This window comes from Oreochromis niloticus, linkage group LG7 (assembly GCF_001858045.2).
Source record: "Oreochromis niloticus isolate F11D_XX linkage group LG7, O_niloticus_UMD_NMBU, whole genome shotgun sequence".
Classification (NCBI taxonomy): Eukaryota; Metazoa; Chordata; class Actinopteri; order Cichliformes; family Cichlidae; genus Oreochromis; species Oreochromis niloticus.
Genome location: NC_031972.2, coordinates 8,874,880 through 8,890,922, shown reverse-complemented (window position 1 = coordinate 8,890,922; position 16,043 = coordinate 8,874,880). Strand labels below are relative to the sequence as shown.

Sequence of the window (16,043 nt, the reverse complement as noted above, 5' to 3'; positions counted from 1 at the left end):
TTTGAGACCCAAAGAAACATTGATATAAGTGAGGGAGGTCATTGTCAGGTTGAAATACTAAAGAAAGCCTATCAGAGAGAGCGAAAACTTAAAGAATGAAATAAAACTCTAATCAAAACTGTCTGATTTAATAGTATTAAGGTTAAACTACTATGTTTAGACTTAATGAGGTTACGGACCATCTCACTCAAACATAGGGATCAGTGTCCTCTGAGAAACAAAATTTTCCTCTCAAACATGTTTGCATTCACACAAAGACATGGAGCATAAATGTGCTCCAATTTCTCACCCCTGTGATCCACAGCTCCCTAAATAACTGTGTTTCATGGGGGGAGTAATAGTTGTGTGTCTCCAGACTGGATAAGAGAGATAAACAGCAGAAAATCAACACCAAATGCTGATATAATATCCTCCACGTACTGTTTTAATTGAGTAGCAGTTCCTGGATTAATCATTTGATGCCAGCTTAAAAGCAAGTAAATACCCACAGACTGCCATGTAAAAATACTCAGCTTCACACCATTAAAAAGCATCTTTAAAGCCTGGCACAAACAAAAGAAATAAAAAGTGTTTTATTCTTTAAGGATAGTTTTCCCCTGTGTTTCAATCAACTCAGCCACACTGCAACTTTAAGTATCAACAAAGCCAATTGTGGTGAGTTACAGTCACAATTAGGCTCTTGTTCGGGTTGTATGAAGGGAGAATTACGTGACAAACAATCTTTTCCTCTCTGAAGTGGAAGACTTTACATTTCACTATTCACTCGCATTTGGAGGCAGTTTCAGCAGAACATTTGAGGAACTTTCTACTGAATAGACAAACCAGTCATTTATCCCTTTCTGCATTTCCACACTTCCTGTTTCTTCTCAGTGTCTAACCTTTGCCAGCTATTACTTCATCAGCTCTTACAAATGGTAAGTAAATAACATGTGACTGAAATATTACATATTGAAATGGAAATGGCTTTTCTAAGGCGCTCTGGCAAAAACGTTCTAGTTATATTCTCATTGTATTCACTGAGTTAGTATTATGCTCTTAGTCATGGTAAGTCTACCTCCAACTGTTACCTGAGGCTGTAGGTTGTAAAGCTGCTAATCAAACTGGATGTTGTTGACTGGTTTTAGGCACCAGCAGGCCGGCTGGACACAAAATATTGAGAGCAATAGGAAACCTATGTTGTCATAGGAACAGTACTGTTTGGAACTCTGACTCACTGATTCACATAAATTAACAGCTAGACACTTTTATTTCAGGACTGGCCCCCCACTTACTCAAAATTTACAACCAAGAAGGGTGAATGTTGTATTTCTCCTTTATCCCCCAACCTAATAGCGACTAAGACTAAAAATCTAAGATGTATTTCCATTAACTCTAATAACTTATATTATGCACATTTTCAAGGGTGTCAAAAAAACCCTCAAACAGACAAAAAAAAACCTAAATTAAACATAGAAACAATTTAATCCCGGCTCTTCAATTCAGTGTTAAATTGTATAGTTAGGCAATTTGTTATTAGCAGATCTAATGCAGAACCTGAGAGATGTATCTGGGCTTCTACAGTGGCTTGCAAAAGTATTCGGCCCCCTTGAACTTTTCCACATTTTGTCGCATTATAGCCACAAACATGAATCAATTTTATTGGAATTCCACGTGAAAGAGTGGAAGTGGTGTACACGTGAGAAGTGTAACAAAAATCATACATGATTCCAAACATTTTTTAGAAATAAATAACTGCAAAGTGGGGTGTGCGTAATTATTCAGCCCCCTGAGTCAATACTTTGTAGAACCACCTTTTGCTGCAATTACAGCTGCCAGTCTTTTAGGGTATGTCTCTACCAGCTTTGCACATCTAGAGACTGAAATTCTTGCCCATTCTTCTGTGCAAAACAGCTCCAGCTCAGTCAGATTAGATGGACAGCATCTGTGAACAGCAGTTTTCAGATCTTGCCACAGATTCTCGATTGGATTTAGATCTGGACTTTGACTGGGCCATTCTAACACATGGATATGTTTTGTTTTAAACCATTCCATTGTTGCCCTGGCTTTATGTTTAGGGTCGCTGTCCTGCTGGAAGGTGAACCTCCGCCCCAGTCTCAAGTCTTTTGCAGACTCCAAGAGGTTTTCTTCCAAGATTGCCCTGTATTTGGCTCCATCCATCTTCCCATCAACTCTGACCAGCTTCCCTGTCCCTGCTGAAGAGAAGCACCCCCAGAGCATGATGCTGCCACCACCATATTTGACAGTGGGGATGGTGTGTTCAGAGTGATGTGCAGTGTTAGTTTTCCGCCACACATAGCGTTTTGCATTTTGACCAAAAAGTTCCATTTTGGTCTCATCTGACCAGAGCACCTTCTTCCACATGTTTGCTGTGTCCCCCACGTGGCTTGTGGCGAACTGCAAACGGGACTTCTTATGGTTTTCTGTTAACAATGGCTTTCTTCTTGCCACTCTTCCATAAAGGCCAACTTTGTGCAGTGCACGACTAATAGTTGTCCTATGGACAGATTCCCCCACCTGAGCTGTAGATCTGTGCAGCTCGTCCAGAGTCACCATGGGCCTCTTGGCTGCATTTCTGATCAGCGCTCTCCTTGTTCGGCCTGTGAGTTTAGGTGGACGGCCTTGTCTTGGTAGGTTTACAGTTGTGCCATACTCCTTCCATTTCTGAATGATGGCTTGAACAGTGCTCTGTGGGATGTTCAAGGCTTGGGAAATCTCTTTGTAGCCTAAACCTGCTTTAAATTTCTCAATAACTTTATCCCTGACCTGTCTGGTGTGTTTTTTGGATTTCGTGGTGTTGTTGCTCCCAATATTCTCTTAGACAACCTCTGAGGCCGTCACAGAGCAGCTGTATTTGTACTGACATTAGATTACACACAGGTGCACTCTATTTAGTCATTAGCACTCATCAGGCAAAGTCTATGGGCAACTGACTGCACTCAGACCAAAGGGGGCTGAATAATTACGCACACCCCACTTTGCAGTTATTTATTTGTAAAAAATGTTTAGAATCATGTATGATTTTCGTTCCACTTCTCAAGTGTACACCACTTTGTATTGTTCTTTCACGTGCAATTCCAATAAAATTGATTCATGTTTGTGGCTGTAATGTGAAAAATGTGGAAAAGTTCAAGGGGGCCGAATACTTTTGCAAGCCACTGTAGGTGATCCATCGGTTGTTTCTTATAGCCCCATCAGAAATGGAAGGAGTGGCTTAACAAAGAAACAAATACAATTTTCCTCTGAAATGGTAAATGGACTAATACTTGTACACCACTATTTTACCCGGAGCACTTAAAGCACATTTTGCTACAAGCCTCATTCACCCAATCATGCACACATTCATCCACGTGCTGTTTTCTGTACCCAAGCTCCTTATCTAATATTCACACACTCAAAACTCAGGGTTCAGTATCTTGCCCAGGAATACTTCAAAACGCTGGAATGGTAAACGGCCGGCTCTACTACTTGAGCCACAGCCGCATAATAGCTTACAGCAACTGGTATTCACCCATCTGACCCTGCTTAGCTTCCGAGATCAGATAAAACTGGGCGTGCAAATAGTCAGATACAAGGACTGGAAGGAGTGAAAAGGAGTGAAAACGCAGCCAGTGTCCAAAGATACCATCTAAAATACTAAAGTTAGATGCTCCCTGAGGTGGTTGGCTGTGTCCAAGTGTGAGACACTCATTTCTGGGCTCTGCTGGCATTCAGCAGAGCTTGACAGGAGCAGAAATAGGGAGACATTACAGTGAAGGCTCATGTTATGACTCAAAAGCTTATGACAGATGAATAACTGGGCTTTTCTCTGTTGCGGAAGAAAAGCCTTGGCCACCTCTAATAACACATCGCTGCACACGTCAGTAAACTGACAAACTGTACTTTCATTTTTATTTTTTTTTTAAATTGCAACATAGATTCATTTCCCTTTTGCTGTTATGGAAGCACTCAACACTTCCATTTTTTCACAACTACGATGAGGCCTGTCTCTAAATCTTGTATGTGTATTCACACAGTGAACTTTTAAAGAAGCGTTACTCAGTCAACTGCCAAATACCATCATTCCGTCTATCGAAATATGAAACACCAGCAGTGCAAATATACTAAAGGTCATACTTCATAAAGCAACTAATCAATAATAAATGCGAAGCCACAAACCAAGAACAAAGATTCAAACGACAAAGAGCAACAAAAACGACAAGAAACAAATCAAAAAGATTCATAAAACTACAACAAATAACAACAAAATATGAAGAAAGAGACAAAAATAAGCACACTACACAGATACAAAGTAACCACAAAAAGACAAGAAAATACACTGAGGAACCACAACAACCAGAAAACATTTCATTTAACCTGCAGAGAAGTAGTGCAAAAGTCAAAATAGAAGGCTTGCTGACATTTAACTTATCAAAATGTTTGAAAAATAATAGAAACGTGTGAAGCACATCTAAAGCTGGGCATACACTGTGCGATTTCTTCAGTCCCGTTATTCAGCTCCTGCTCAAACTGTACGATTGAATCGCAGGGGTTAGAAGTTCGTAGGTCACGATGCAGGGTCTGACACTATACGGCCCGATGCTCTGATGCGACATGAAGCTTATAACACAAAATCTGTCTCTCGCTCTCCCTCTCTGTCATTCACTCACACAGACACACACACACCACCACCATCAACTTTGCTAAATTGCTAATAAAAAAAAAAAAACAGGCAGCTGTGATTGAGCAGCAATGTCCATCCAACTCTTTTCATGGTTGTTGTGGTCGTGATAATTTTTTGAGGCCACAATGAAAAGGCTCGGATGAGCTTGCCAAAGTTCTACAAGTTGGGCATGCATGTCTTGTGTCCAGATCACACACTGTACTGCCGTGCTACTCCGTCTTTTTCACTTTCATTTCTGTGTTTGCGCATGTGCAGTGTGAGAGGTTGAGTTGATACCCTCACGACGGGCGACAGGATTTCAAAAAGGTTTGATTTTCTTGCAACCATACAATTGTTGATCGGGAGGTGGTCGTGAGGTGTTAATCGCTTCTCGTTACCCCATGTATACTACACAATGCACGACACACGATTAAGGCGAAACTCGGGCTGATCCCAAAACTGTCGCTCGACTGAAAAGTCGGCTCAAAATGAGCCAAAAATCGCACAGTGTATTCCCAGCTCAACCACACTACACTGTTTATCTAACCCACTGCTATCTGGGTGTCATAGTGAGATATTAGGGAGAGGGTGATATTCATGAGTTAGACATGCAGCACTCACTGAGATATCCTTCTGCATCTTCTCATATGTCAGTGTCAAAGTGGAACTGTGACCTGGGGGATTAGGTGTCAAAGAGAAGTTGTAGGTGTTGGAGTTTTCTTTCCCTGTAAAGGCTTGCTCGATGTCCTCGATATATCTTTCCAATGGCATCTCCAGTTCCTCTGCCTCATTGCACACCACTGCACCCTTCACTGTATAGGAAAAAAATAAATAAAAAGAGCATCACGTCTAAAATTAAAATTAAGAAAAAGATGATCCCAAATCCTCTAGCAGCTAATTCACCATGTTGCTCAATGAGATGGAAACAGTGTTGGTTTTTGAGGAAAAAAAGTATACAGTGGGCACATTTAAGTTTAGCAACATCAGAATCTGTTAGTGTATGACAAGGGGCACTCTTCATGAATTGAGGCTGGAACCTCCAGTGCTAAAAAATGAAGCCAGACGTTTGGTCCAGATTGGGCAAATAAAATTTGATGGCGAATAATCGGAATTTGCCAGGGCGCCACGGCCACGCCCTTTGACGAAAACTCAAAAGCTCTACAATTTAATATTGCCTAGGTCTGTAGATTAGACTGACCAAATGTGAAGTTCATCTGATAAAACCCCTAGGAGAAGTTGCAAAAGTACAACAACTGGAAATGGTCAAATCTGTACCAAAATGTCTTTCTGTTGGCTTTGGGACATGGGTCTATCGGACCCATGGATTTGCATGTTACACATGTGTACCAAATTTCATACAACTATGTGAAACCCAGCACAGGGGCGTAATTTTTCTCATTCTGTAGGGGGTTCTACTGAGCCATTTTGCCCCACCCATGTCTGAAACAAAAAAATAATAAAATTTTCACCAGACTTGACACGTGTGCAATATTTCATGAGTTTTTAAATATGTTAAACCCCCCAAAAAGCTGATTCATTTGCTTTAATAATAACAGTAATAAATGGAGCCATTACAAGAGGTCTTCACACATTTCGTGCTTGGGCCCTTAATGATTTTGATAATTACTGTAAATACAGGACTGCTGTGGTATAAACGTTGCACTGTGTGTTGATTTAATACATTTACTAAGCACTGTGTACATCCCAGAACCACCAACCTTCCAATTAGTAGATGACCTGTCCTACATCCTGAGCTACATCCATCCCTCAAATCAGTATGTTACAAATTACTGATTTTAGTTTCACATATATTTCAAGAATCGTTAGTTTCTGAACTGAATCAACCAAAAAGTTGATTCAGTTCCTCTAAACACAGCGGTTTTCAGTCATCTGGTTTTTAGTCATCACTCATCCAAGTGACTTCTTGAACCTCCTCAGACTCAGACTGTAGAGACGGAAGAAGTCACTTGGGTTCAGATAAATGGTATCAAAGATTTTTGTCTGAATTACTGAGCTTGCAACAAAACATTATTTGTCTTTATTTTTTGCATTTAGCATTTTCTAAACTAATTTTCCACTTAGCATGCAGCAGCTTTCTGAAGAACAAACTAAATTCATCTATCAAAGATATAGCAAAAACTTTCAGAATGGCCAAGTCAGCTACACCAGAACAGCAGAAAACAACTTGGCCCCGTCACACAGGCCTAGAAGCTCATTAGTGACCCCTTGGTAACCACTGGTTGATAAGGAAAAATGTATTTTCAGGAATGATTAGCAGCTGGTTACTGGAGGTTGCCAGCAGTTGCTCAGTGAAATTGGTACCAATTTCCAATGTCCCAGGCAATCATTTATCTCAAAGGACTTTAAGCCTTTGAAGTTTATCTTGAGCCTCTGAAAACTGGGGACTGTGTATAAAAATGGCATGTGATGTAAAAGACATAAAAGTATATAATATAAGGTAATAAACTGTGAAGTCAAGCTGAGTGATTTTTGTTTTTACCTTCCCCTCTCCATGCATCTTGTCCATCACTAAGCAGCAACTGGAAGCCGGTACTAAAGTTGCACCCTTCCCAGTCCACCCGCAGGAAGTAGGTGGTGTCTGAGCAGAGATTAATTTCACGCACTGATGTGTGCATCCCTGCAGACAAACAGACCACAAACTGATTAAAAGATCACTTAAGTTTTCTGAGTACTTTAATAGGTACTTACAACTGCATTTGGTTCACATCATTTCATTACGTCAAACCTTTCAATGACCCCACATGTGAGGTCAGCATGACAGAAATTATTGATTACAGGACAAAGACAATCACCCAGGCCTCGAGGGCCGGTGTCCTGCAGGTTTTAGATGTGTCCTTGATCCATCACAGCTGATTTAAATGGCTAAATTACCTCCTCAACATGTCTTGAAGTTCTCCAGAGGCCTGGTAATGAACTAATCATTTGATTCAGGTGTGTAGACCCAGCATGAGATCTAAAACCTGCAGGACACTGGCACTTGAGGCCTGGAGTTGGCCAAGCCTGCTTTAAGGGATTACTGTAAGTGGAGAGGACATACCACTTTTTTTTTTTTTTTTTTTTTTTTTTTTTAAAGAAAAAAGATTCAAGTCTGTAACTGTCTTTTCATTGAAGTGCATTTCTGGTTTCCCTCATTGAGCAGCCACATACTTGTGCTCTTCATTCGAGAAAAAAACAGATTGCCAATGTTTCGGTCCACTGTACTTGACCTGTAACTGTATTTGTCAAAGTGGTCAATAGGCACAAATTTATTTTATTTTATTTTATGACATAAAGAAATATAGATAGATAGAGTGAGCTTGTCTCATTTTGCAACTCTTCATCATTCTCTCACATAAAGAAATTAAGAAACCAAGAGATTCTTGAATGCAAAGTATTTTTCAGAAAATAAAATAAAATGGTTTTTATTTCTTTGGTTTTGTAAATTTGTAATTTTCTGTATGACCATGGTCTGATCTTTATTGATGTAAATCTTTTGAAACTAAAGCTAAAACTCTGGCTCTTTAAAAGCTAGAGACTGTTAGCATGGGGATTGGCAGACCTGACGACTGGATGGGTTTCAGAACTGATGAAGGTCTATCATAACTCCCAGAGCATCCACCATAGCCAGTTGTTCCCATGTCAGCCCATGATTTACATCCTCTCTCTCCCCACTGAGCAGGACAGAAGAATAAATCTCCTTAAAGTATACTTTTTTTTATTCATCTGGGAAACAATACCTGTGGGGATAAAGCCATTTTTAAAGAGAACAAAGTCATACTATGAGAATAAATGGAAAGTGGATTTCTATAAAGGAATCTAATAAGCCTCCAGAAGTTGAAACAAACAAGGCTTGCCTATCAGTTTAGAGAACTGCTGAAGTGGAAAGCACTAAATCATTAAGACACTTCCAAAATGGCTGAGTTTAGTTTATTAGGATCCCCAGCATAGCAGCAGCTATTCTTCCTGGAGTCATAAATTTTACATTAAACACACACTGACAGTGCACTTTAACTACATACACATGAGCATATAACATAACAAAACAAAACAAAGAAAAAAAAAATGCGCACAAACAACAATAGCTTCTTACAACTCAAATTACCTTGCATGTCAGAAGATTGATGATATATAATTTATAATGGTATAAATAAATTTAATTTAATGCAATTCTGCAGTATGCACACAACAACCCAGGTTTTCGGTTTTTTTTAAATGGATAGTTGGGGTTTTTGTTAACGGTCACAAAAGAAGCTGTTTGTGAGTCTGGAGGTGTGGGACCTGATTGACCTGAGGCACTGACCAGAGGGGAGCGGGTCAAACAGGTGGTGGAGCTGGGTGCAAGGAGTCAACTGTGATGGTCCTGGTTTTTCTGAGACAGGAGGATCTGGCAATGGCCTCCAGGGGTGGCAGACGGCAGCCAATGATTTTTTGGGCGGTATTAATTACTCTCTGCGAAGCCTTCCTATTCTCGGTAGTGGTCCCTGTATACCAAACACCCTGCCAGGAGCTGTAGAAGGTCAGCAGCAGCTTCTTACTCTTCCTCAGAACAAGGAGGAAATGCAGCCGCTGTTGGGCCTTCTTTACCATGGCGTTGGTGTTATGGGTCCAGGTGAGAACGGCAGGGATGTCGGTGCTCAGCCTCAAACCAAGCAAAGAAGGTGTTGAGCTTCTCTGCAAGTTTGAGGCTGCTGTCGGGGGTTTGCGGACTCTGTCCTTTGTAGTTGGTGAGGGCTTGGATACCTCTCCACACCTGGTGGGGGGTTGTTGTCGGTAAGGAAGCCATTTATTCTCCTCCTGTAGGCCCCCTTGGCCGGTTTGATGCCCCTCCTCAGGTTGGCTCTGGCAGTGCTGTACATGGAACTGTGCCTCAGCCTGAAGTTTGAATTACGATTTCTGATCTGCGCCTGTACTTTACTCATCATCCAAGGTTTTCGGTTAGGAAAAATCGAGATGGTTTTAGTCACTATCACATTAACCACAAAGCAGAGTGAGGTGGTTGTCCCAGGTGGGGGATGAGTGTCGCTTTGTGGGTATGCTTGATGTTGCTTTACACGTGTTCCAGTGCCCTGTCCCACCAGTGTCCTGGCAGTGTAAACGTATCTATATGACTGCCTAATGCTGATTGGTTGATAAGTGGGCCAGAATATTTCATGAAGCATAGCGGAGTTCGCCGGGAAGGGGAGAATGGCAAAAAAACTTCAAAGACCTACAAATTAAAGAATGAAAACCACAGATAGTGGTTGCAGCGGACACTTATTATTATTTTTAACACTCTGCTTCACTTCAGGTCTTTGTATGTTATAACTTCGTTCTTCTCTGCGGCTGGCTTACGGACCAACAAAAACATAACCAAGACCTTGTAAAATCCAAACGATAGCGAGTCTCAATCCCTCGCTCGTCTGAAACTCTACTGTCATCATTTTTTCCCTGTCTGGTAATACATGCATAATAACTCAACGCAATATGCCAGGTACAAAATTTCCATTGGGGGGGGGGGGGGAATTAATCATACATTTGCAGCATCTAGGAGAAAAATAACTCACAGTGAATTATGTGCAGGCAGCTTAATATTTCCATGACAGCTTATACTCGATGGTTACGATAAAGCAATTTAAACCATCATACGTGGAAATACTCGCAATACATTGAGTATATCTGTGTTACATCCTGTGAGACTGTGGGAGTGTGTGGGTGGGGTGTTTGCCCACTCTCCCCGCCTCCTCCTCTCTTGCCACTCCTACCCCCTCTGTCTCTCTCACTCTCCTCTCTCCCCAGGACACACCTGCTTTTGATTAGCCTCGTTTGCCACCTGACTCCAGTCAGCAATCACCTCTGAGGCTATTTAAACTGGGGATGAGCTGTGAGCAGGGTGGTTTTTCCCTCTGTGGCTCTACACGGTTTTGTGCTAGGTTTTGGACAGACAGCCTCCTTTTGACTAGTGAGTAGACGGGCTTGTGGGCCCTGAGAGTGTCTCCCCATGGTGAGGAGTAGAGTAGGAAGTGTGGGAAGTGCCTCCCTTTTTTGTTTAGTAGTTTTCTTGTCTTTTGTTGCTACGAGTGTTTCCTTTGTTTCTTTGGCATTATTGGTAAAACGGCGTTGCCGGCTCTTTAAGTTAATGTTGTTTGTAATAAACCTATATCATTTGTAATAAAACTATTATTACAGAACAACTCTGTTTTCCTTTTCATTCTGTTTCCGGACTCATTTGTTACTGGTCCCCTCACTCGCATGCCTAGACCCCTTCGGGGGGAACGTAACAATCTGATATATCACCCACCACTACAACAATGCTCCATCTCGTGGCAGATGGTTGCATAACATTTAGGACACAACAAGCTATCAAAGGGTATTGACTACTTACCAAAAAGTAAGTATCTAGTTTCATTCCAACCTAGGGAAACAAAAATACATCAAAACTAGAAACCAAAATAAAAGAAATGAATTAACCTCACTAAAAAGAGTCAGTTGCTATAAGCATAAGCATGGCTGGATGTCTCAGCTTCACATTACTTTCTCTGATGTTGTGGAATTCAGCCCTTCTTTTTGTCACAAAAAACTGGCAGACGTCAGCAGTGAGCAAACTCATTTGCTATTTAGTTCAAGCCAAGATGATTAAAAGACAGGTCTTTCAAGCCAGGGGTGGCTCAGGTGGGGGAGCAGATCAGCTACTGATTGGAAGGTTGGTGGTTCGATCCTTGGCTTCCCGAGCGTTCATCGGAGTGTGAATGTTGGTCAGTTTGCACTTGTGTTTAGAAGTGCTTGTATGAGTGGGTGTGAATGGGGTGAATGAGGCATGTTGTATACAGCGCTTTGAGTACTCCGGGACAGTAGAAAAGCGCTATATAAGAATCAGTCCATGTGGGTCTACTGGAGACCGGTCCTCACACCGTCTACAAGACTGCTTTTCGATTCGTGAGAGTGCTGCTGTTTTTGCACATCACACTTCAGAGCATTGACATGAGCATTTAGTATTGAAGCAGATATTGGAAGGATGTAATTAAAGGTGCAGTGCTCTCAAACATGTGTCTGGCTTCATGGTGGTGTTTATCCATCCAACAACTTTCTCCACTGCACACAGCCTGTGTTTAGACCTAATTAAAGGCTGTGTATCAGTGCATTAGAGCAGTTACATAGTTACATAGATATGATAACATGGTTGTAAAAAGCTCAACTTGGCCATGTTGCCACTGTAGCCAGTACAGTAGCCAAAATTGACATTGCCATTCCAATGAATTGCATTTTATGTATGTGACTAGAGGCCGGTTATAGTATGCTTTATAATTTATTTCAATTTAAAGATCACAAATAGCTATTTCACATTTTTTGTAACCAATAAACTTTTGTACATGTACAGCTGAGGTGTACCTAAGTGAATGGTATTTAAAGGTTTAATCAAAGGTATTTGATTCCCAGAGGAAATAAAAACACTACAAATTTACAATTGTAATATAAAGTTTTTGCATACAATGCATTCTCATTGTTTGGATAACTGCAACAGATATTATTTTATTTTTGCGTTTCAGGATTGGACTGTTAAAAAGCCTTAAACATCACCGACTCTTAAACATCAACATCAACACAGAATTTTACAAACTGAAAAAGGAAAAATAAAAACTTGAGCAAACTCTTCTGAAAATAAGACCTATGCAGTAAGTCCTTTAATTTGATGCCCCTTTACAGGTATTTTAGCCCAGTCCATTACAAGGCTAACAACCATCCATCCAACCATCCAACAACTCACTTTCATGCCTATGATCAACTGATAATGACCAATCACAGTAACATGGATGTCACTGTACTGTGGGAGGAAGCTGGATTAGTTGAAGAGAGCCCACAAAGACATAGGAAGAATATGCAAACTCCAAACAAAAAGACCGCAGCAGGGTTTCGAACTTCTTGCTGTGAGGTAACACTGCTAACCACTGCATCACTATGGCCTCCTCCATGAAACACACAACAGTAATTTAACAAAACCAAATCAACCGACTCAATTTACTGGTGTTCCCTCTGTTCTGATGATATCCAAAGTGGTTCAGAGTCCAGCTAAATTCGTCTCCAATTCTTTTCCAGATATTTAAAGGAATAACCTAACCCTTAAGGAGATCAGTCCATCAGGTCCATCAGTTACAGTCAGGGAAAAAGCATTTTTTGAACACTGCGTATTTGTAAGTTTGCCCTCTAATAAAGAAATGATCAGTCTATAATTTCAGTGGTAGATTTATTTGAACAGTTGAGAGACAAAACAATAACAAAAAACATCTAAAAAAATAATAAAATATTCCCATTTTCATAAAGGAATTAAGTATTTCATCCCCTACAAATCAGCAAATCAGCATTCTGGCTCCCAGGTGTATTTTATAGAGGTAATGAGCTGATATTGGGAGCCTTCTCAACTTGTTACCTGTATAAAAGACAGCTGTCCATAGAAGCAATCAATCTATCCAAGTTCCAAACTCTGCATCACGGCCAAGACCAAAGAGTTTCCAAGGATGTTAGGGACAAGATTGTGGACCTACACAAGGCTGGAATGGGCTACAAGACAATCGTTGCTTTTTGATGGTCTTCATCGTAGCCCATCACATCAACATCAACTTAATCCCATAGAAAATCTGTGGAGGAAGCTGAAGGTTTGAATGCCAAGCATCAGCCATGAAATTAATGACTTTGAGGGGATACGAAAAAAAAGTGGGACAAAATTCCCCCGAGATGTGTGCAAAACATGTGGCCAACTAAAAGACACATCTGGCCTCTGATTGCCAACAAAGATTTTGCCATCAAGTACTAAAGCACAAAATACTTATTTCCATCATGAAAATGCTAATTAATTTATAACTTTTTAAAATGTATTTTTCTGGATTTTTTTGTTATTGTTCTGTCTCTCACTGTTCAAATAAACCAACCATTGAAATTAAAGACTGATCATTTCTTTGTTAGTGGGCAAACTTACAAAATCAGCAGGGGTTTAAATCATTTTTCCCTGACTGTTACTGTGTCTGAGCTCTTTTCCAGATCGCCAGGTTGTGCTCCCACATCTCGCTCCTGTCAGGTTACAGCTGAATAATTAGCTTAATGAAAATTTGAGTAAATGATGACAACAGACGTCATAAAATAACATATATAGAGCTCCACTAACGACGGCTTTTACTCACGCATGCAGTTAACTCAAGGTGAACATACTCTAAGTTGATTAAATTTACTTTGATCAGCTGTTCTCAAACAGAAAATTCAAAGTTGCCCATCTCAGAGGTGATCAACTCAGAGTTTATTTTTAAAGTCTGAGTTTTATTTTTAAAGAGTTTGTTAAACAGGATTTCTAGTTACAGAGCAAGTGTGCTGAGCATCAACATTTGGGAAACTAACATATGTACTAAAATCCCGTTCGTTTAATGTTTTCTCACAGTCCACTCTAAGTATCAGGATGTATGTCCAAAACACTGTCCCATGAATGATTATAAGAAATGCGCTCCTTCTCACAGTTGGACGTCTGTTTCCGAATCAGAACAAACTTCTTGCTGCTTCTTGCAGCAAACTCAGTCTCAGCTATTGAAAAGCATTAGCGATCTTTGCTTGTAATTTGAGATTTACACTAACTGAGAACAGATCCTGCGACTGCACTGTATGCTAACATGACCAGAACAAGCAGCTAGCAGGTGCTAGCGAACTCAGCTCAGAGTGAGACACGAGTTGTTTGTAAACATAAGCATGAGCGTAGAAGTGTTCCTTCACATCTATATGAGAACAGCACATCTCTTCATGTCCTACCTTCAGCGCTTCAGCTGCACCTTTATGCGTCCGCCAATTTGTTTTGGGTTTTTGTTGACAAGCTGCACCGTGAACGTGGATGTACGTCATCACCCAGCGACATTCAGCAACCAAACAGATGAGGGGTGTGTGTGTGTGGTAAGAATGATGGAAAACTACAAAAGTATCACTCAAGACTCAAGAAAATAAAAATACCAAACGCATATGTGTATGTCTAGGTCAACAGGTTTATCTCTGCAGCTTTTGTCAGTCATTTTTTTCTGACTTCCATTTTTAACCCTCCAGCTCAGCATTCTCAGTGTTACACTATTGACGATATAGTGGACTAGAGTAGTATACAGTCCCAGTAAAAAGAAACTACACCTTCTTTCAGTTCTAAGAGTTTAGGTATTGGTGCATAAACTATCTGTCTTTATGAATATTCTTATCACTTTGTCATCATTAAATGCAGGGTCATGTGCTTCCATGATGGTTCTTCTTGCTCTTCTTCTTTCTCAGGTTTCTGCTGCCTGAGGTATTCACTAAGCACACTATCAGTTGTAGCCATCTTCCTGATGTACTCATGGATCTTTGTTGTTTCATCCTGGATAGTGATTCTGACACTCACTAATCCTCTGCCACCTTCCTTCCACTTAGTACACTCTCAGGATGCTGGATTTGGGTAGAAACCCTCCATGCATGGTAAGGAGCTCCCTTGTCTTGATGTCAGTGGGTTCTATCTCCTCTGGCCAGCTTATTATCCCAGCAGTGTATCTGATGACCGACAGAACATAGGTGTTGATTGCCCAGATCTTGTTCTTTCCATTCAGCTGACTCCTCAGGATTTGAGTTATTCTCTGCAGATTTTTGATTGTTGCAGCCTTCCTAGCCTCTTTATGATTACCATTTGCCTGTGGAATTCCCAGGTACTTGTACCTGTCCTCAGTGTCTGCAATGTTGTGTTTTAGTAGTGCAATAGCTCAGTTCTGATTGCCTTCTGTCTCTTTGTTACCATCTATCTACACTTCTACAGTCCAAATGACATTCTGATGTCATTGCTGTAGATCCTAGTGGTATGGATCAGTGAATCAGTCTCTCATTTAGTCCTGGCACACAGTTTGATGTCATCCATGTAGAGGAGGTGGTTAACAATTGTGGCATTTAGCACTGAATCATGTCAGGGTAGGTAGGTAGGTAGGTAGGTAGGTAGGTAGGTAGGTAGGTAGGTAGATAGATTTCTCTTTGTAGAAGTTCTGAGCACAAGATCCATAAAGGCTGGGGTCTGTCACACCAGGCAAGACTGCAAGTGCAGGCTGTGTAAAGATGCCCCTGAGACAATCCAGCACATAACAGCAGGGTGCAAGATGCTAAGAGGCAGGGCATACATGGAACACCATAACTAAATGGCCAGCATAGTATAAACAAACATCTGTGCCAAGTATGGCCTGGAAGTCCAGAGTTAAAATGGGAGACGCCCCCTAGGTTGTTCGAGAATGACCGAGCTAAGATCCTGCTGCACTTCCCGATACAGACGGACAAAATGCTGATAGCTAACCAATTAGACACAGTAGTGATGGACAAGCAGAGGAAGACGGCCATAGACATAGCGATACCGAATGACAGCAACATCGGAAAGAAGGAACATGAGATGCTTGGGCTTGGC

The 16,043-nt window shown here is 40.9% G+C and overlaps 1 protein-coding gene across 4 annotated transcripts in view; it reads right to left on the bottom strand.

The window, feature by feature from the left end:
* xrcc4 (X-ray repair complementing defective repair in Chinese hamster cells 4) overlaps positions 1–14,526 on the bottom strand; it is a 43,416-nt gene extending 28,890 nt beyond the window's left edge. The window contains exons 1-4 of one of the 4 annotated variants that reach the window (XM_019360764.2): positions 14,402–14,498; positions 11,001–11,030; positions 7,140–7,277; positions 5,261–5,451 (exon numbers count right to left, since the gene is read on the bottom strand). In XM_019360764.2, the coding sequence (XP_019216309.1) occupies positions 5,261–5,451; positions 7,140–7,275 (327 nt within the window). In that variant the 5' untranslated portion in view covers positions 7,276–7,277; positions 11,001–11,030; positions 14,402–14,498. Of the gene's footprint in view, positions 1–5,260; positions 5,452–7,139; positions 7,278–7,348; positions 7,486–11,000; positions 11,031–14,401 lie in introns of those variants that run through there. The other 3 variants (XM_003439472.4, XM_005449450.4, XM_005449451.3) reach the window with 3 other exon arrangements.
* Positions 14,527–16,043: the final 1,517 nt, after the last annotated feature.